This window comes from Dermatophagoides farinae, chromosome 4, assembly GCF_024713945.1.
Source record: "Dermatophagoides farinae isolate YC_2012a chromosome 4, ASM2471394v1, whole genome shotgun sequence".
Classification (NCBI taxonomy): Eukaryota; Metazoa; Arthropoda; class Arachnida; order Sarcoptiformes; family Pyroglyphidae; genus Dermatophagoides; species Dermatophagoides farinae.
In genome coordinates, this window is record NC_134680.1 from 1,937,553 (window position 1) to 1,957,380 (window position 19,828).

At 30.3% G+C, this 19,828-nt stretch overlaps 4 protein-coding genes, 1 long non-coding RNA gene and 2 pseudogenes across 6 annotated transcripts; 3 read left to right on the forward strand and 4 right to left on the reverse strand.

The window, feature by feature from the left end:
- Nucleotides 1–4,440: 4,440 nt before the first annotated feature.
- On the reverse strand, nt 4,441–6,790 carry LOC124490960 (glycine receptor subunit alpha-2). Its single transcript, XM_047053548.2, has 3 exons — nt 5,768–6,790; nt 5,315–5,657; nt 4,441–5,254 (listed from the first exon to the last, which is right to left on the reverse strand). The coding sequence occupies exons 1-3, from the start codon at nt 6,059–6,061 to the stop codon at nt 4,575–4,577; spliced, it is 1,317 nt and encodes a 438-aa protein (XP_046909504.1). The 5' UTR covers nt 6,062–6,790; the 3' UTR covers nt 4,441–4,574.
- A 637-nt stretch (nt 6,791–7,427) lies between these two features.
- LOC124491126 (uncharacterized) lies at nt 7,428–9,234 on the forward strand. 2 transcript variants are annotated; one of them, XM_047053741.2, is made up of 2 exons: nt 7,428–8,248; nt 8,508–9,234. In XM_047053741.2, the coding sequence occupies exon 1, from the start codon at nt 7,742–7,744 to the stop codon at nt 8,210–8,212; it is 471 nt and encodes a 156-aa protein (XP_046909697.1). In that variant the 5' UTR covers nt 7,428–7,741; the 3' UTR covers nt 8,213–8,248; nt 8,508–9,234. The 2 variants fall into 2 exon arrangements, with proteins under 2 accessions (XP_046909697.1, XP_075586285.1); XM_075730170.1 differs by lacking the exon at nt 8,508–9,234 and adding an exon at nt 8,425–8,439.
- Nucleotides 9,235–10,437: 1,203 nt separating this feature from the next.
- Nucleotides 10,438–11,581, forward strand: LOC142597459 (uncharacterized). The gene is made up of 3 exons (XR_012832191.1): nt 10,438–10,934; nt 11,000–11,259; nt 11,326–11,581. It is a non-coding gene; the product is annotated as an uncharacterized LOC142597459 (long non-coding RNA).
- Nucleotides 11,582–12,286: 705 nt separating this feature from the next.
- Nucleotides 12,287–14,958, forward strand: LOC124491123 (uncharacterized). The gene is made up of 3 exons (XM_047053736.2): nt 12,287–12,863; nt 12,961–13,894; nt 13,956–14,958. The coding sequence occupies exons 1-3, from the start codon at nt 12,555–12,557 to the stop codon at nt 14,687–14,689; spliced, it is 1,977 nt and encodes a 658-aa protein (XP_046909692.1). The 5' UTR covers nt 12,287–12,554; the 3' UTR covers nt 14,690–14,958.
- Nucleotides 14,959–15,163: 205 nt separating this feature from the next.
- LOC142597460 (DNA topoisomerase 2-alpha pseudogene) lies at nt 15,164–15,897 on the reverse strand (annotated as a pseudogene).
- A 709-nt stretch (nt 15,898–16,606) lies between these two features.
- Nucleotides 16,607–17,741, reverse strand: LOC124500425 (DNA topoisomerase 2-alpha pseudogene; annotated as a pseudogene).
- A 416-nt stretch (nt 17,742–18,157) lies between these two features.
- On the reverse strand, nt 18,158–19,785 carry LOC124491124 (glucose-6-phosphate exchanger SLC37A4). Its single transcript, XM_047053737.2, has 2 exons — nt 18,497–19,785; nt 18,158–18,440 (listed from the first exon to the last, which is right to left on the reverse strand). The coding sequence occupies exons 1-2, from the start codon at nt 19,662–19,664 to the stop codon at nt 18,277–18,279; spliced, it is 1,332 nt and encodes a 443-aa protein (XP_046909693.1). The 5' UTR covers nt 19,665–19,785; the 3' UTR covers nt 18,158–18,276.
- Between the last annotated feature and the right edge of the window lie 43 nt (nt 19,786–19,828).

A 19,828-nucleotide genomic window follows, 5' to 3' on the forward strand; every position in this document is an offset into this window, starting at 1 on the left:
TATTATTAGCAAGAATGTCACGAATTAAAAACGATGATGATGATGATGATGATGAACCATTCGTTGATTTTGCATGAACCATACAATCATCAACATCGGTTAATGTTTGATTCGATTCATTTTCCATAATTTTGTCCATTTATCGTGTTTGAATGAAAATGAAATCAATGGATGAGTATTACAGGTTTTCCATTATTATATATACCCTTAAAAAATATTTTTGGTGTTTGTTTGGGATTCCATCTCATCTCCTATACAATAGAAGTGATTTATTTTGCATATTATACATAGAAAATATTATGTAAAGAGAAAAAAAAATTCTGTTCAAAATACTTTGACATATCTATTAGAATAGTAGATTCAATAGTGTAAATTATAAAACGCGTGTGCGCGTTTCAGAATCATTTATTATTATTATTTTTATTATTGTTATCCATATCGTCCATATCGTGATATAGGATGCACACAAACCGATTGATGATGATATTGTAATGTAAGCAATTTTTTTTTCTTTCTTGTCAAGAAATATAAGATGAAAATGTTATGTTAACGATCCTGAGAATCTCTATGATTATTATTATTATTATTATTATTATGGGAAAATCTTTCATTTTATACCATTTTTTGATTGGACCATAGTGATAAAGATGTGTTTTATTTTCAGATAATGTCGCCTTCTGTCGTTATGATTCACGCGCATATTGATCCGAATTTCCAAGGCGGTACTCCCTTTGTATATAATGATGAACATCAAACAAAGCATATATATTTTCATTTACAGATCCATTATTGTTGTTAAAAAAGGCGGGTTTACGGGTGTATTCTTCGTTTGATTTGGAACACTAAGTATTTGCATGAACATCATCGTTATATATAATAATAAAACTCGTGTAAAAGGTATATATTATCGGTTACCCAAAAATAATAGATAATAGTATTTGTATTTTAAACGTAACAAATACCAGTCGTGTACATTTATATATAAACAGAAAGAACGATAATAATCATTTGAAACACTTGAAACAACAACCATACAAAATGAATGAATCAACCAACTCATTGCAACATACCATGTCATCATCATCAATTAATGGCGACATAAAATTAATTAACTTACAACCCTTATTTAATATGTATATAAATCGGAAAAGTTGAACTGAAAAAAAATTTATCATCATTTTCATTATAGTAGATTCGTGTAACATTTTTTTTTCTTTTGTAATAATAATTTTCATCATCATCAAACAACAAATTCTAAATAGTTTGTTTTGTTTGTATTTGGAACAAAACAAAACGAAAAAACAACAGAACAAAACAATAAACAGTAAACTTGGTTTATGTTCCAAAAAAATGGATTGCTTATCTTGGGTTTAGATTTTATTTTTTTTTTTTTTTGTAAATGAGATTTTTTTTCACCATCATTCTCTGGTTGATTACAATGTTGCCTCGTTCTTTTGAACACTAAACTAAGATTTTAATACATGCAAATAAGATTCGGCTAACAAATATTATGGACCGATCCAGGATTCATCATCATCAACAACATTGTTCAATGAACCAAACAAAAATGAAGTCATTTGCATTGTTTATTGACTTTGTTGTTGTTTGCGTTTAGAGAGAGAGAGAGAGAAGAAAAATTTCAAAGAAAATCAATGACAAAACAACATCTAAATAAATAGTATGAAAAATAAAATCGAATGAATAAAAATTGTTCGCATCATAATCGATCAGAAAATGGATAAAATCAGATGCAACTTTCAATGAATCAACAACAATGAATTAATATTGACGATAGATTGATGATGATGATGATGATAATGAAGATGACAACCATCAAAATAAAATCGCATAATCATTGACAATGGAGACGACCAAGAGATGATAATATTAATCGTATCGATTTGCAATCAATAACTCATTATTTTTTAAAAAGTTAATCAACTATTACCGCTATTTATTATTATTTTTATTATCACCATTCAAAGCAAAATGATCCAATATTTTCATCATCATCATTTTTTTCAATATTCAAATAACACAATTTTTTACCACCATCATCATCACCATCAATAACATTATTATTATTATTATGTCGATGATTGTGATAAAAAATCACAAAAAAAAACTTTTCAATAATCAATTTTAACAACAACAACAACAACAACAACAGCAAATCAAGCCATCATCATTGGTTGTTTGTTGTTTAGGAAAACAATCGATTATCCTGAATCGTTTAAATAATGTAAACAACAACAACAAAAAACAAGTCTAAAATTTTATGTGAAAAAATAAACTTTGGCCCCGTCGACCACACACACACACGCAAACACACTGATCATGTAAATTGATGATCTATAATCAGTGATCGGAAACGTTGGCGAACAATAGTTTCAATTTTGTAAAAAAAAATTTCATTTTTTTTGGGTAAATTTTCAACCCAAAAAAAACCGACGACAAGTCCTGAAATGTTTATCCAAAAAATCGGGATAAACATTTCTGATATATGACCGTTCCTATTTTGCATATATATATACGAAAAGATAGTTTGCAAAAACCTATTTCAAAAAAAAAACTATTCCCGATCCTAATTCATTTTCTCAAATTGTTTGGGAATATATAGAAAATTTCAAATTTTTTTTTGGGACATTTAAAAATTGAATTTTTTTTATCTTTTTCATTTACAATATATAAAGACTTTATTGTTGTTGTTGTTGTATTCGTTTTTTTTTCTATCTTATCATTTAATAGAATCTTTGCGAAAAATAAATTTGAAAAAATTGAAATCTTTTTTCTTTCACAAATAAATATATAATAAGATTATTATTGTTGTTGTCATCAGAATGAGAAAATTTTCAATTGTTACGTTATTTGACCCACACTCTAGGATTATGGTTTTTTTCGTGCGTGTGTGTGTGTTTGTTATGACATCCGGTCTAATCTTGTCAAAAATAAAACAAAAATTATATTCAATATATACACTGACCACAGCATAGAATCAAATGAAATTTTCATAAAACGAAATGATAATGTCTGCGAAAATCAATTTTCACTTGGTAGAATCACTCATCATGCATGAATTAATTTCAACATTTGAAACATCAATTGTTTCTGATTTCTGACAATGATGATGACAAATCGATCATTCAATTATCGTTACATTTCCTGTATCCGTCCAATAATAGAAACAAAATTTTTTTTCAAATCCAAAAGTTTTCAAATTAAATTTATCAATCATTTTTCTGTTTCTATACATTTGAAGAATTTAAAAAAAAATCGATTTTGAAATTTTTTTCTCATCGTGAAATTCTTAAACGACAATTATGATCATCCATACTTCATTTTTTTTGGACAAATTGGATATTCTCTTATATTCATTGTCATAAATTAATGCCATCACAATTGGATCGATATAGCCGGAAGGAAATTGAGTGAAAAAAACCATCTACTCAAAACCCAAAGTAATTATATTCGAACAATGTTAAAAATCAAGAAAAAAAAATCATGGAAACAACATTATTGGATAAACTAGTTTTTTAAAAGTTTAAATGATCATAATGTAATGATGATAAAAAAAAAGACGGACGACAACCATTAGTTAACCATTAACCAGAGAATTATTCAATTTGAAATCGGCCAGTAATCGACACTCAAAATAAATGAATGAATGAATGAATGGAAATAAAAGTAAAAAATCGTACTGATCGTATTGCACACAAGCTATTAAATGACATTTTTATCTCGAACCTCTATGCTTGATTGGATGCTTGATGTTTTGTGAATAACATTCATTTATTCATTCATTCGTTCATTCACTACATTTCTATAATTATGAATGAATGAATTTATCTCGCTCACTTTTTCTCTCTTTTTTTTCATTCAATCGATTCAATACAGTTTTCCCTTTTTTTTGTTCATTCTATTCAGTGGCACTTGAAATTGTTAAAAGCAGTAGAAAAAAAAACAATTTTTTTTACATTCAACTCATCATCATCATGTGTGTGTGTGTGAAATGTTCCGTTTGGAAATTTGGAACAAATTTTCAAAAAAAAAAAATTCATTGAAAGGGTAAACATTATTTGAATGCCATTTTGTTGTTAGCATGTAAATAATAGTGTTATATCGTATATATTATCATTATCGTTTTGTTCAATTCAAATGTAAAAAAAAAGAATCGACAAATTCATAAAATGAATATGGTGGAAACCCACAACATTATCACATTTGAATATCATTCATTTCGTAATTGACAAATCGATGATGATGATGATGATTTTGAATAAAACATTCTCTCTCAATTGGTCTTGAAAAAAAAAACGCGGGAGAAATCATTTTTATCCAATAATGTGACAGAATAACGAGGTTCATATCATTTACTTCGAAAATTGTTGGAAACTTTTCATTTTTTGTTAGCAATAAATTTAACGATTGATCAATGAATCGATTCTTAAGTGTTTTATTGTTTCGTTTTCAAATGTATTGTATGAAGAGGTTAAGGAATCACGAAACGAAATTGCTTGCTAAATAAATTTAAGTTGTTTGATTTTCCAAGTACAAAAAATTTTTAAAATTTTCGTTTATTCTGTAGATACATAAAATGCAAATGCCAAAATGAATAAGAAAAATAATAATGGAAAAATATAACGGGCATAAACATCAATCTGTGCATGTCTTGTTGTAGTCTGAAAATGTTGTGACATTCGTCGTTTTAATGTTGACCGCTGCCGTTGTTGTTGTTGATTATTAACATTTTCTTTACCATCATTCCAGATGCTAAGTGATGGTGGTGGATCATGTTTTTTTGATTTCTGTTCTTGATCACAATGTATCATATATAATGCAATTGCAAACTCCAATAGATTTGCAAATACAAATATAATGCAGACAATATTCCATATTTGTAATGCATAAACATATGATACATTTAAATCGGATTGAATTTGTTGTGTGATTAGTGCCAGCAATGCAGTGATCGGCAGAGCGGTCCTTGCTGGTGATATGTTTGTTGGTATCCAAAAACCAATAAATGTTATGACAACAATAATAAATGATGGAACAAGACGTTTGATAACATATTTACCAATATTTCGTTTAAATATAATACTTCCATATAGACATGAATAGGAGCCAAATTTATATCGTTTTATACAATCAGATTCATGATCCACCTGAGTAACAGTAAATTCTGATTCATCAACATGACTGCCAATACGAAATATATGCCATGATAGAAGCATTGTATTTGCATCATCTGAAGCTATTTTAATGAGAAAAATAATTAGTCGAATGAAAATGAAACTATTTCATCTATACTTACTTGATGTAAGATTAATGTAACAAATTTGTGTATCAAATGGAAATTTATAGAAATTCATATGACATGTAAGTTTAAGGCTTAAACGTACAGCCATAAATACTTCAGTATAGTTCGTAACAGTAAAATAATATGTTGGTGTCAGAATATTCGATATGGAACCAGAAACGGCATTTCGAAAATAAACATTCGGTATCCAAAGACGATTTTTCCATCTGTCCGTCAAGCGATATTGTACAATATTTGAATCATGTGTTTTCATCTTTGTCATTGCCTCGATATTTGTCGGTGGTTGCAAACGATGATCATTCCATTGTTGATGATAGAAAATGTCTACTTCAAAATCCTAGTTAAATCAAAGTAAAAAAATTGAAAATAAACTTAATTTGAATGACACTTGCCCTAATTGATTAAATCTAAAACTGTTTGATTTTGATTTAAATCCAAAAAGTTTACCTGTGTAGAAATGGAACCAATTTTCAGATTCAATATAATGACAGACACTTTCACTTGAACAGGTTGACCATTCTGCATTGGTGCAATATTTTGATAATAAACATCTGGTAGTATGCCAAAATCATGATCGATGGATCGTTTATGAATTGAATGTTGTTCATCATTATCAACGGTGATATGATCCAAACAAGTAGCATTCACCACGATAATCTTTCCATATTGAAGGCCAAATAATAACAACACTAGCAATATCACAGTCGAAAATGAATTCATGATCTGTAGTGATGAATTCATGAATCCAGAAGAAAAAACAAATGAAATATATGTCAGACAAAATTCAAACAACGATTATACACAAATGGATAAAGACTCTTTTGTTGATTAATGTTTGTTATGAAAAATAGAATAAAACAGAATGATAAATTTGTTGCCAAGAAACTTTTTACGAAAAACTTATTAAGCAATGATTTTGTGGAAAATATTGTTGATTATACCGTTAAGACACAAACACAAATATATTCATTATTATATCAATGCTGTCGTAAAAATTTTAAAAAAGATGATAAAAAATTTTAAATTCTTTTCATAAAAAAAAGAATTTGTGAATGTTTTGTTGTGTAACAAATTAGTACAATGTTTATTCTGGTAGAAACTGTTCGCCAAAGTTCATGACGAAACATAATTTCTAAATTCTTAAAATTCAATGAGTTGACAATGTTAGAATATCTTGAGGACAGTCAAGTGTAACCGTTTTTATTATTATTATTCGCTTAGTTTACTTTCTTTCTTTCTTGCTTTGTTTCAATCATCATAATTTCAGCCGACATTAACACAAATTGGATGAGAATATTTCTCTTAGACAGACATCAAACAAATTGCAATCTCAGATATCATCTCTGAATGAATTTTTTCTTTCTAAGAATTAAAGATTCAATTGAGCTGAACATAGCCATCGTAGCAAATGTAATATACAGATTTCTTTCTTTTTTTCACTTGACTATTCTCGCCCACAACTCGTCAATCATTCGGATGCCATCATCATTGGAATCATCACAATAATCGTTTAGTGTACGTGTGAAGTTATGCTGTTGAATGATGAATGAATTTTGAAAAAATTGCTTTCTCATTGTAAATGTTGAATCCAGATGAAAAACAAACAAACGATAACAGAATTCGGTTTGGTGAAAACCAAACCGTTGCTTTAATGAATAATAAGTGTTGAAATATGATATGATTTTGATTCAAATCTTGATCGTAACCAAGAGAAACGGAGATGAAAATAATGAAACAAAATTCTTGTCTTGATTGATCAATACAACATTAACTAAGTTCAAATTAATGGAGTTGAAATCGATCTTATTGTTTGAATCAATTCTGTTCATGTCTGGACCATGATTTTTCTTTTATTTAAACCTAGTAGAATGATGGTAATTAGTAAAAATGGCAATTATTCGAAATTATTAATCGATCATAATGAGAATAATTTTCTTACAAAAATTTTGTTTTCTCCACCATCATCATCAGACAATTCATACCTATCCTCTTGGTGATATTTTATATTTTATTAGTTTTGTCAATGTTTTTGATTTTCTGTGATCATGGCCAATTTATTTGTCTACATTGTTAAATAATCAATAATTTCATCTGATTTTGTCTTCATTCAATCATCTAATTTAGAGTGCAATAAATGATTATCACGCCACATCAAGAAATTGTTTTGTTTTGATTACTTGTTTTTTTCAAGTTCAAATCCTTGAGAGAAAAGAATTTCAAATTAAATTTCACATTTTCAAAATTAATCAAACCGGAATGTTTGTGAATGAAATGCATGATTAAACATCTGTGATTTCACATCGATGAATTTTGTTTTTGGAAATAATTAAACAAAAATTAATTGTAATTTCAGTAAATCATTGGTTCTGGTGGTTAATTTCAACATTTGCATTCATATTCGAGTTTTGATCAAACTACAAAATGTCAAAACATTTTTCTTTGGTGACATTCTTGATGATCATGATCATCTTGATTCTTCTATGGTCAACTAATACAATGGCTGACAATAACTCCAATGATGGTAGCTTATTTTTCGGTAATAATGGACTACTTAGTGCCCTATTGGATCGATTAAATCGAAGATTGACCAATAATTATGAATCAACTAATAATGGTAACAAAAATAAAAATGTTAATAACAATAATAATGATGATGATGATGGCGAATTTATACGTACCAATTATGTTGATTCATTTTTCCGTCGTTATGGCATATTATCGGTGTTTATGAATGACAACAAAAATTCTAAATTTCAAACCATTCCGACAGCTACTACTCGTAGACCACGTAATTTTATTTATCGATCTAGATCAAATCGACCACGAACATCATTTCAGGATCCATTCCTTGCTGAAGAGGTTGAATTTGTTCCAAAATTTTCCAATCTTTAACCGAATGAAGCATGCGACATCTATGGAATATTGAATGTAATATTTTTTGATATAATATAATTTTTTTGTATTTTTGTATGTTTTTAAATAACAAAAAAAATCGTGTCCATTGATGATGGATCCAAACATTCACTTTCTCTCTGTCTTATCATTTTAACATTTGGGTTTTTTTTTTATTGCCACCCTGTGTTAATATTAATCCTATTTTTAAGATATAAAGAAATTATTATTATATCAATCACACAATCATAAATCACATCAATTCTCACCGATTATTTTTCAATGTCATTTTAAGCTTTATGTAAACTCTGTATGTGATTGTTTGGAATTTACCAAATTTCTAATCGTATGGATCGTCCACGAGAATCCATTTGTCGATATCGACCATCATCATCATCAACATTGTGGCCATCAAAAAAAAAACGATCGTTTCTTGAATTACGTCTGTAGTGAAATCGTCAACAAAATACCGATTATTAACCCTAGAAAGGTAACCTTATCGATATTGCGGGAAAGGTAACCTACGTAAATTTTACGTAGTTGATATGCCTAACTTATTTCCACTATAAAAATTATTTATCTGATTACTTATGTTAAATTTTAACGTTTATTCATTGAATCACACCTCTATTTTATATTAAAGAAGAAAAAATCATTTTTCAAAAGTGGAAAGTTCAAAAATATCAAATTAAAGATATGGTGTAAATTTTGAATTTTTTTTTTATTGTCAATTTTGAAATTATCACAGCGTCAAGAAAAAATGAAAAATGATCCTGTAAATATGATTAATCAATCGATGATTGTGTTTCGAAACATGATTGACAAATTTTTATCTGATATTCGCCACGGGGGCGGTGCCACAACGTTTACATCCGGTCGTTGTTAAACGCTTTTTGCAAGCATTTTAATTTTGAATAAAGTGAAAAACATAAACAAATGAACAGAAAAGACGTTTATTTCAAAAAATATTGCGACAAAAAACGTTTTTGACAAGTGAAAAGATAAAAAAAAGAAAAAAATAAAATTATTTTTATTCATAAATGACGTTTTTTGGGAAAAATTTCCGAAACTATCGCTCTCAGCAAAATTTTCTAAGATTTTTCTATGCTGATTCAGGCAACCATACGTAAATTTTACGTACAAGCTTTTACGCCTGAGCTTATAGATAACAGATAAAAGGCGAAAACTGGATCTTTTCTATTTCCAAATGTGTAGAAATATATTCTTGAGGAATAGAAAGGGGTTCCAGCTGTCTTAGCATCGTGAGTGTTTTTTTGGAACATTTTGAAGTGCAAAAAGCATAAATTTTACGTAGGTTACCTTTCTAGGGTTAAGTTGAAAAAATAACTTTTGTTTATTTCAAAAAAGTATCTGACAGAAAAACATAAAACAAAGCAAAAACAAGATTGCCCATGGAGAAATTTGTGGGCTACAAATGTGATATTTTGGTTCTAAAAGCGCAGTCTTACAATGTGATTAGAATGTTCTGAAATCGATCGATTTTAGAACGAAAATAAAAGATCTTCAGCGCGCTTTAAGCAGAAAAATAGAACCATTGCAGCCCATCACGTGATCACAATTCACAGGGAATTTTTCACCTGAATGAAATAAATTTCCAAAATTATTCTCATATTCTGCATATCCGCTGCTTCATACAGTAATACCCCGCTTAACGCGGGGGTTACGTTACAAAAATTCTGAGCGTTAAGCGAAACAGCGCTAAGCGGGGCTATTTTTACATAATGCATTTTTACCCTTCATATACAACGTAACAATGTAATGTAATGTAGGGTAATTGTACAGCGTTATATCGAATCAGCGCTAAACGGGGCAGCGTTAAGCGGGGTATTACTGTATTTTGATCATTTTATTTTCAAAAATAAAGTTAATTATTATCATTAATCATAAATCAAAAATTAAAATTCAAAAATTGAAAATCAAAATCAAAAAAAAAACAAACAAAAAATGCCAAAAAAATGTGATAATTCATAATGATGTTTTTCCTTCTTTTTTGATTTTTTTCATTGTGTAATTTTTTAATAAATTTTTAATATATAGTTTTGCAGAGATGCCATATGCAATATGTGTTTTTTGATGTTCAATGAGATTTCTTTTTCTACTGAAAACTTTGCCACAATCTGGACACGTACACTTGTTAGGATTAACGGGTAAATCTACTAGTCTATGAGGCTAACGTTTGTGTGTAACTGCAACTTTTACACTCGCTTGCACTGTGTACTAGCACTGTGTATTAACTTGGCATTTAATGCGGCAAAGCCGAGCTGGACATTCCTACTTATTTTCAGTACAAACCTAACTATTTGGTATGAGCTACTCAGTGTGTGTTGTGTGTGTGTGTCTGAGCATGCGGGAAAACTTTTGAATGCCGCTGAACAGTTCGTCCAGCTCAGAAGTAGAAGTCGCTTCCAAAGAAACGGATTCTGTGGTATGTAGCTTTGACAAAGCTTTTTTTCATTGTTCTAGCTCAGCACACTTTGCTGCAGATTTTGCATCCAATAGATGGTGCAGTCATTCAATAGAACATAGAAAGAGTTCGAATTCGAATTTTTCGAATTGATTATTGTGATAATGTGTCACACGTGATTTTCATTTTGTGTGCCTGTGTGAGTGTGTATTTGATGAAATCTTGCCTGAAGACTGCATTCATTGGAATGATTTTTTCTGTTTTTGTTCCCGTGATCTATGATTTACTCATAGTTTGGTAAGTTATTTCGGTTATTTAACCTGATTACACCTTAAATCCGCATTTTGTTCATGTGGTTATAGTAGATTTCTCGAAAGTGAAATTCTACCTGATGATCCTCAATATCGATCATATGAAAATTGTCTCGGTACTATCCGTTTGATGTTCGAGTCAAATAAATTGGAAATAATCGAACACTGCAAAACTGTCTACGAAGTTTGGTCATATATGGCTAAAATAGAAAAAGATACGTTTGCTACTAGTTTATAATTTAGTCGAAAAATATCCGAATTTAATGACAAGATATCAAACAGTGAATTTTGATGATAAAAGATCCATATTCGTGAGTATATTTTTTTATGTTTTTTAAAATATATTTTTTAATATATATTTCGAACTTTTAATAAAGGAATACATAATTTCGAAATTCAGAAATCAAAAAAACATCCTTAATCAACGATTAAAGAGAAACAAAAAATCAGAATTTAATAATGATGATGGTGTCGATGATGGTGTCAATGATGGTGTCAATGATGATCTCGATGATGATGTCGATGATGGTGTCGATGATTTATTTTATTTATTATAATTATAAAGACACTCTGCCTCAACGGCACTTGTGTCAGCTAAGAATAAAAAGAAATCATATTACAATATTAACATTAATTATTTCTGGATACAATGTATCCTTTGCAAATGTTATTAAATAATGCTAAATTGGATTTATTGGACATGAAATCACATGGGTTGATTATATGATGTTGGATTAGCCGGTGGTGAGCACAATTAAATAAGATGTGTAACGGGTCTTGGTAAACATAACCGCATTCACATGCGGGTGATGGGTTGATATTGAATCGATGAAGATAGCTCATGAAAAAACCATGGCCTGTGATAAACTGAACATTGTAAAAATTCAGGTTAGGTTAGGTTAGGTTAGGTTAGGTGGTCTCGGTTCATTAGTAAAGGAAAAAAGTTGAGGTTTGGATAAAACTATTGTATTGACAAACAGTTTATTTCCGATTTGACAATTTTCAGTATTGGCTGTTTTCAGTCTTGTCTGTTTTCAGTTTTGGCTGTTTTCTGCCTTGGCTGTTTTCTGCCTTGGATATTTTCTGCCTTGGCTATTTTCAATTTGGCTATTTTAACCCACAATCATTTCGTTATCATTCATCCTCAACAGAGTCTTTTTCGTTAGTGATAATTTTAAGGGATAAGGGCTCAAGCCATTTTCGACATTTCAATTTTCGACTTTTTTATTTTCGACATTTTTGTCTTTTCGACGTTTTTGTCGTTTCGACTTTATTATTTTCGATCAAATATTTTCGATCATTTTGTATTCGACATTTTTGTTTTCGACATTTTGTGACAGAACCAAAAATATGGTCGCGATGGTGTCCATTGATGATGGATCCAAACATTCACTTTCTCTCTGTCTTATCATTTTAACATTTGGGTTTTTTTTATTGCCACCCTGTGTTAATATTAATCCTATTTTTAAGATATAAAGAAATTATTATTATATCAATCACACAATCATAAATCACATCAATTCTCACCGATTATTTTTCAATGTCATTTTAAGCTTTATGTAAACTCTGTATGTGATTGTTTGGAATTTACCAAATTTCTAATCGTATGGATCGTCCACGAGAATCCATTTGTCGACATCGACCATCATCATCAACAACATTGTGGCCATCAAAAAAACGATCGTTTCTTGAATTACGTCAACCATCATCATTATGTTATTATAATAATGGTGCCGTAAGGTCGTCAGGTAATCAAAGTTCACCATCATCATCGACTAGTAGACAACGATTCTATCGATCCCTCGATAATGTTCATCTTGATGATATTTATCGTTATCGTATCCATTTTGATCGTATGCTTGCTAAAATTAATCAAATAAAATTGATTGTTTGTGCTGGTTGCATTTTTCATCTGGTAAATTTTGTCTTATTGATTAAATTATTTGAAAATAATTTTAAATCGTTGTTGATCGCGATAATTAAGAAATTCTTTTCTTTTATTGACAATATAGGCATTTGTAATTACATCGGATTTTACAATGATAAAAAAATCATTGTTATTCCCTGTAGAATCGAAAACGATTCACAGAAATGACTCCGGTATCATTGAATTCGAAACATTGGCGATAATATCCACATTTACACTTCGATTGATAGGATTAGTTTTCGGAATGATTATCGGCTGCTTGATTGAACCGGAACGACATCTATTTATGTTTAATCGTTTGAATATATTTCATTTGAATTGGTTGGCATTTCTTGTCATTACCGTATTGGATACGATTTCGATGATTATAATGCCATTAAATTTACCATTCATCGCAATGTTTATCAATGTAATAAGAAGTTCAATCTGTGGTATACAATTGTTTCTGTTACTTTATGCATTATTTGATATAAAAATTGATCCTTTGGAAGAAAAAGAAGCCAAACGTTATGTTCAATTATATTTGATCATGTTTATGACTGGTTTACTATCGGCACTATCATTATCATTATATTTTTATTCTGATCTTTTCATAAACAACGATATTTCAGCTATTCATTCATTCATTCGATCAATAATTGGATGTCGAATATTTTTATCATTAAATTGGTCAACATTTTCTTATCTTATATGGCATGGTGTTGCATCCATTCATGAACAGAATGTCGTACGTGGTGTAGATTTTGAAGAATTTCTTGCAAATTATGCTATCGAAAACGATTGTACGCGCTATATAACGTTGAATTGTGTTGTACTTGCGTGTCAAATGCGTCCGGGAATAAATGTCGATAATCATTTAGATGAAGATAATTTCAGTATACGTACAGTAGAAGGATGGCAAAAAACTGGATTCGCTATCATTGGTACTATACAATTTGCTTTGGCTTTTCATTTGTGTATTTCATATCCGGTTGGATGTTCAATTTGGCCACAAAAATATTATCCCAGATTTCTATCCGGTAAATGAATGAATCTATGAAGAATTTTTTAATATTCGAATTGTTTCTTTTTTTCCTATAGGAAATCAAAAATTTTCATTATTTATTATCATGGCAGTCATGATATTTTTCATACGAATTTACTTATTATGTCAAACGAATTGTATTCGAATCATTCGTGAACAATTACGAATTCCCAAATGTTTCTCATACATTACCGTTGCATTTCTTTACATCGTGGCAAACATCATACAATTATTCAATGACCAATATGGTCAACATCATTTTTTATTGATTATAATGGCAAATATAGCTTTCGGAATGTCGGTGTCACAAATGTTGGATGAAATTTGTCATGCAATTATCAATCATTTATCCATCACTGGTCATTGGATACGTAATACGATTCTCATGACAATCATTTTTCAATCATTAATGTCATTCGTTCATTATTATTTCATTGAAAATTTAGCCAGAATCGAAGTGATTTATTACTTAAACATAGCTATTATATTAATTATTACAATTACAATGATAATCTTATCACAATGCAGATGTATACATATCAATAGTGGATTTGATCTAATCGAAATGCAAACAATGGAACCTTTAACAAAAATTATTGATCACAATAATGTTGATGGTGACAATGTCGAAGCAGATAATTCGGTACCAAATGAAATGTTGTCATCAACAGGAAATCAAACATTCTATCGAACGAATGGAAAAAAACGTAAACAATCGATAGCATCGATATTGGCTTATCGAATGAGATATCGCATCGAATCGATTGTATCAACATTTAATTTAAAATGATGATAATAATAATTTATTTATCTATTCAAAATATAACAAACGAGTTTATATTAAAGAGTATTTCATTTTCGATTATATGGAATCACAGTTCATCAAGTATGGATCTATAGATCACGATTATTAATCAATTTTCTTTGGAACAAAATCGGGTCGTAAACGATTTCCAAAAATGGTCAATAATAGTATGATTGAATTCGATAACATCAACGATGATAACATGGATATTATTTACAATAAACTACGAGTGCGTATGGTGGTGGTTTAGTCAATTATGCTGGGTGGATGAATGAATCGTATATTCTTTTCCTTATTCTCTTGTCCATTTTACAGGTTAGGATAGATTAAGGTTATGTTGAGTATTTTGATGACGCATCAAACTATATTTGCAACTAAAAACTTTTCCACAATCCGGATACGTAATAATAATAATAATAATTTTATTACTGCGCTTATCCATAAGGATATTGGCGCCAAATAAGTAACGAAAAGGAAAATAAAACAATTGTAATTATGTAATTATTTATACGGCTAGTTTGCCTTTAGGTGGTTGTAGATGTGTTTACATAATATAATGAATTTGGTGTGTGTCTGTTTGTTCTGTGTGAATTGTTGAGGTGAAATTATGTATTCTAGATTTAATTGTTGTCTGATGTTGTTGTAGTTTGTGCAGTGTATTAGGAGGTGTATTGTGTCTTGTGTTATGTCTGTGCATGTACATTTGTCTGTATTGGAGAGTGTGATATCCGTGTCCTGTGTAAAATTGTGTGGTGATGAAATTTATATTGGTGAATTTGGGGATGTTTGGGGTAGGAAAAAATTGTTTAAATGTTTCATTTGAATTTTGGTGTGAAACAATTTCCTGGCCAATGGACTGAGCTTGGTGGATAGGTATCGAGGATTGCCAACGTCTTTACCGCTTTCCAATCTTGTACCATACAGTCCAACTGGTTCGAGTAAATTTATGTTATTTGTGCCAACATAATTCTTGGCCAGAATAATTGTTTCCAACATCAATGACATTTGTCCATGATGATAAGTTGTCATTTCACAAACCGATCGGGTTAATTGTTCCACTTGTACTTCATGTTTATCATAACCTTTGAAAAAAGTAATGATTATTTTTCGTTGGCAAGATTTAAATCCATCCACTAATTTTGGTATCGAACGTTCATTATTCATAATTAAATAATGAATTAAATCTTTATAAATAAAATCTCTGTGTTGAATAAACTCGAGAATGTCTGTTGAAAAAACGAATAATAATAATAATTTTATTAAGACAATAAAAAAGAAATGGAGATGACCGATCTGGTCGAAAGCAAGAACATGAGTGTGTGTTGTGTGCAAAAACGTGGTTTTTTAGTGTTTTTTGGAAAAACGTGGTTTTGTGACGAAAGACGAAAAGTGTGTGTGTGTCAAAGGACAATGTGTGTGTGGACAAAGGATAATGTGTGTGTCAAAGATCCGGGGAGGGATCAACAAAGCGCGCGCGGTCATACACGAGGTTTGCTGTGTCGTGGTCCACTCATAGACTACGTGTCAGAATATTTTGCAGCACTCTGATTGTTACTTCATGTGTATCATGTTCATAGAGAATAGGAATCTTTTTCACCATTATTTCGTTTTTGGCGACGTTCTTTAATTTCTTTTTGGATCCACTCTTTTCTTGCTTCAATCATTTTTGAACTAAATGCCAATTCTATGGCTTTATCATCATCATCACCATCATAACTGTTAATAAATCAATGGTTTCTCCCTCAGTCCTGTTCATGAATATACATAGTTTATGAATGACATATAAGAGAGCACGTTTTTCAGTGCCTTGATGTTTGTTCTAATAAAAAAAAAAATATAACTCTGAACGAGTCAACGTTTATGTTCGATTAATTGATCTTCTTTATTCCATGTATTCTTATTAAATTTATCATTAAAATAATCAATAAAATAATCATTCTAATTATCACAAAACATCAACAATAACGGATTTTGATACGTTTCATGTTCGAAAAATATTCCCTTGCCTCTTCCGATGACAAACTAATAGCTAAACCTTTGAACAAACAAATGATAATAAAAAATTAGAATTTTCAAATAGAAAATAAAAATCAATAAAAAAATACCTTTGTTGTATTTGATGTTGTAGCATTCAATGTTGGGAATTTCATCTTTCCAGTCATTGAATTCGGGAAGAGAATAGAATAGACGTTTGAAAAAAATTTTTTTTGCTGACCATTACAATTGGTGTGATAATTCGTTCAAGATATTGCAGATTAATTAATGATGGCCAATATTTATGAAAAAAATTGATAATTAGCCCAGCAATGTGGGAACCATCTAGGTCCTGGTCCTTCATAATTAGAACCTTTCCATATCTGAGTGTATTCAAATCATCAATAGATGTATATTTTTTATTGAATTCTAAACCCAGAATTTTCACCAAATTATTAATCTCGGCGTTTGCCATAATATGATTATCCGATGCCTCACGGACATTCAACATATTACCACGCAATGAAAATATGCCAAATTTATCACGTTCAACACCTAATCTTGCAGTAACCGATGATGTAGCTGATTGACCTTCTGTCACAATTAATGAACAATACAGTGAATTGCATGTTCCCGCTTTTTTTGCGTCTTCAAGATTCGGTAAATGTTGAAAGTTAGTGATTTTTTTTGAACATATTTCGGCGTCCATTTCAAATTGTTGTTTGAAACAATTCCAGTTAACGAATGAATCAATAATACCGATTTTCATGATGGATTCGAAAAACTTTTTACTTGGTGCACATTCGGAGCCAAAATATTTACTCTCCAAAATGTCATAGTTTCTTTGGTTTGTCAATCAAATGTACATTGAAAAAAATCCTACCGGGAAAAGAGGGCAAACTTTGTACAGTAACAGTTATATTGTTTTGAAATATTGGTATAAAAAATGCGTGGCTTACATAGACTTTTTTCCCCATTTTTTCAATGTATGGTAGTGTGCACTATTTCATCATCAAATACACACTCACACAGGCACACAAAATGAAAATCACGTGTGACACATGTATTATCACAATAATCAATTCGAAAAATTCGAATTCGAACTCTTTCTATGTTCTATTGAATGACTGCACCATCTATTGGATGCAAAAGCTGCAGCAACGTGTGCTGAGCTAGAACAATGAAAAAAAGCTTTGTCAAAGCTACATACCACAGAATGCGTTTCTTTGGAAGCGACTTCTACTTCTGAGCTGGACAAACTGTTCAGCGGCATTCAAAAGTTTTCCCGCATGCTCAGACACACACTGAGTAGCTCATACCAAATAGTTATGTTTATACTGAAAATAAGTAAGAATGGCCGGCTCGGCTTCCCCGCATCAAATGCCAAGTTAATACACAGTGCGAGCACTTGGCGAGTGTAAAAACTGCAGTTACACACATCCTAAGCGTCAAATAAATAAAAAAATAAAATACATAGATAGATAGATAGATAGATTTATCTATTAAAAATATAACAAACGAGTTTATATTAAAGAGTATTTCATTTTCGATTATATGGAATCACAGTTCATCAAGTATGGATCTATAGATCACGATTATTAATCAATTTTCTTTGGAACAAAATCGGGTCGTAAACGATTTCCAAAAATGGTCAATAATAGTATGATTGAAACAGTCGATACTTCCAACAGGAAAAATACCATTTTCCAACTATATGTCTGTGCAAGCATTGTAAATGGTAAACCAGATATGATGGCACCAACTGTGTCAAAAAAAAAATTAAATTAAATTTTGAACCAAAAATCAAGTAAACCTTACCATTAGCAGCCAATGCAACGATGGCATGTGATGTACCGCTAAGATTTGTTGGAACAGCTTCAGTTGCAACCATACCGAATATGATGATTGGACCATAAAATGTAAGACCAAGAATGAAACCTAATATGGCAATGAATATATGTGATGTTGATGGGCCAACATGAAAACATAATGAATGTATTGCAAGCGCAGACAATGTCATCATTGCCGTTGCAACCGGTAAACGATCACAAGAATTTGATGTTTTTGTTGTCGTCTTTTTTGCGGCAATCATTCGATCGCTAAGATAACCGGCTATGATGGCGCCAAAAAAACCACCAGATTCAACGCTTGATGTAAAACTTGATGCAATCAGTTGTGATTTTTGTCTTTCATTCATTAAGTAAAGTTGTCCCCAATCACAGGCAGTTGTTTTGGCTGCAAATACAACCAGGTATGATATTGATAATAACCATATGAATGGACTTTTTAATAATTCTTTCAACGTTATTGATGATGATAACGATTTTTGCATTCGCACTGTTTCATCGTCGTGATTGATAGCAGCCAGACCAATATCTTCGGGTCGATTAGATAACATCAACGATGATAACATGGCTATGAAAATGGAAACAATACCGAACGATATTAGGGTATTTTGCCAACCAAAATTCATTGTCATCAATGTAGCAAGTAAAGGTGATAGACCACCGGAAACATTTGCTGATGCGCTTAATACACTATAGTATGTACCGAATTGTTTGGATGATGTCCATTGTTGAAGAATTTTTACTAATGATGGCCAACCAAATCCTTGAGCTAGACCATTTAGAAACCATAGCGTAGTAAATGATGTTGTTTTTGGTGGTACAAATGCAAAAAAAACTGTTGTCAAACTTGATAGGAATAAACCATTGATGAAAAGAATTTTTGCCGAAATACGATCCGAAAGTAAACCACCAATAAATTTTGAAATCGTATAGGAAATGCTTTGTGCCGATATAATTATACCGGCATCATTTTGATCAATAATCGATGTGATTAATAATTCGGGCAAAATTAATGAAAATGCTTTTCTCATTAGATAATAAAATGCATAGCTTATGAATAGGATGATGAATATCATCATCTGACTGCGGTAAATTTGAATTTTCGTTTCATCATTATTATTATCATGATTTTGGTTCATTTTTTATTGAGAAAAATTCTTTCGGGGTAAAACAAAGTCATCAAAACAATGGTAAATACTTATCTAACTAATAGATGGCGTTACTACTCGTATTGTTATGAAATTCTATATTCGATATTTGTGAATGTCACACAATCACACATCAATTCGAATTGAATTTTTGT

What these genes read in the sequence shown, in the direction of transcription:
- LOC124490960 (XM_047053548.2), bottom strand. Translation starts at nt 6,061, where the DNA reads ATGAATTCATCACTACAGATCATGAATTCATTTTCGACTGTGATATTG. An exon ending in TTGGTTCCATTTCTACACAG is followed by an intron (nt 5,658 to 5,767) that starts GTAAACTTTTTG and finishes TGATTTAACTAG; the next exon opens with GATTTTGAAGTAGACATTTT. An exon ending in TTACATTAATCTTACATCAA is followed by an intron (nt 5,255 to 5,314) that starts GTAAGTATAGAT and finishes TCATTAAAATAG; the next exon opens with CTTCAGATGATGCAAATACA.
- LOC124491124 (XM_047053737.2), bottom strand. Translation starts at nt 19,664, where the DNA reads ATGAACCAAAATCATGATAATAATAATGATGAAACGAAAATTCAAATT. An exon ending in CGTTGCATTGGCTGCTAATG is followed by an intron (nt 18,441 to 18,496) that starts GTAAGGTTTACT and finishes TTTTTGACACAG; the next exon opens with TTGGTGCCATCATATCTGGT.
- LOC124491123 (XM_047053736.2), top strand. Translation starts at nt 12,555, where the DNA reads ATGGATCGTCCACGAGAATCCATTTGTCGACATCGACCATCATCATCA. An exon ending in CTGGTTGCATTTTTCATCTG is followed by an intron (nt 12,864 to 12,960) that starts GTAAATTTTGTC and finishes TTGACAATATAG; the next exon opens with GCATTTGTAATTACATCGGA. An exon ending in TTATCCCAGATTTCTATCCG is followed by an intron (nt 13,895 to 13,955) that starts GTAAATGAATGA and finishes TTTTTCCTATAG; the next exon opens with GAAATCAAAAATTTTCATTA.
- LOC124491126 (XM_047053741.2), top strand. Translation starts at nt 7,742, where the DNA reads ATGTCAAAACATTTTTCTTTGGTGACATTCTTGATGATCATGATCATC.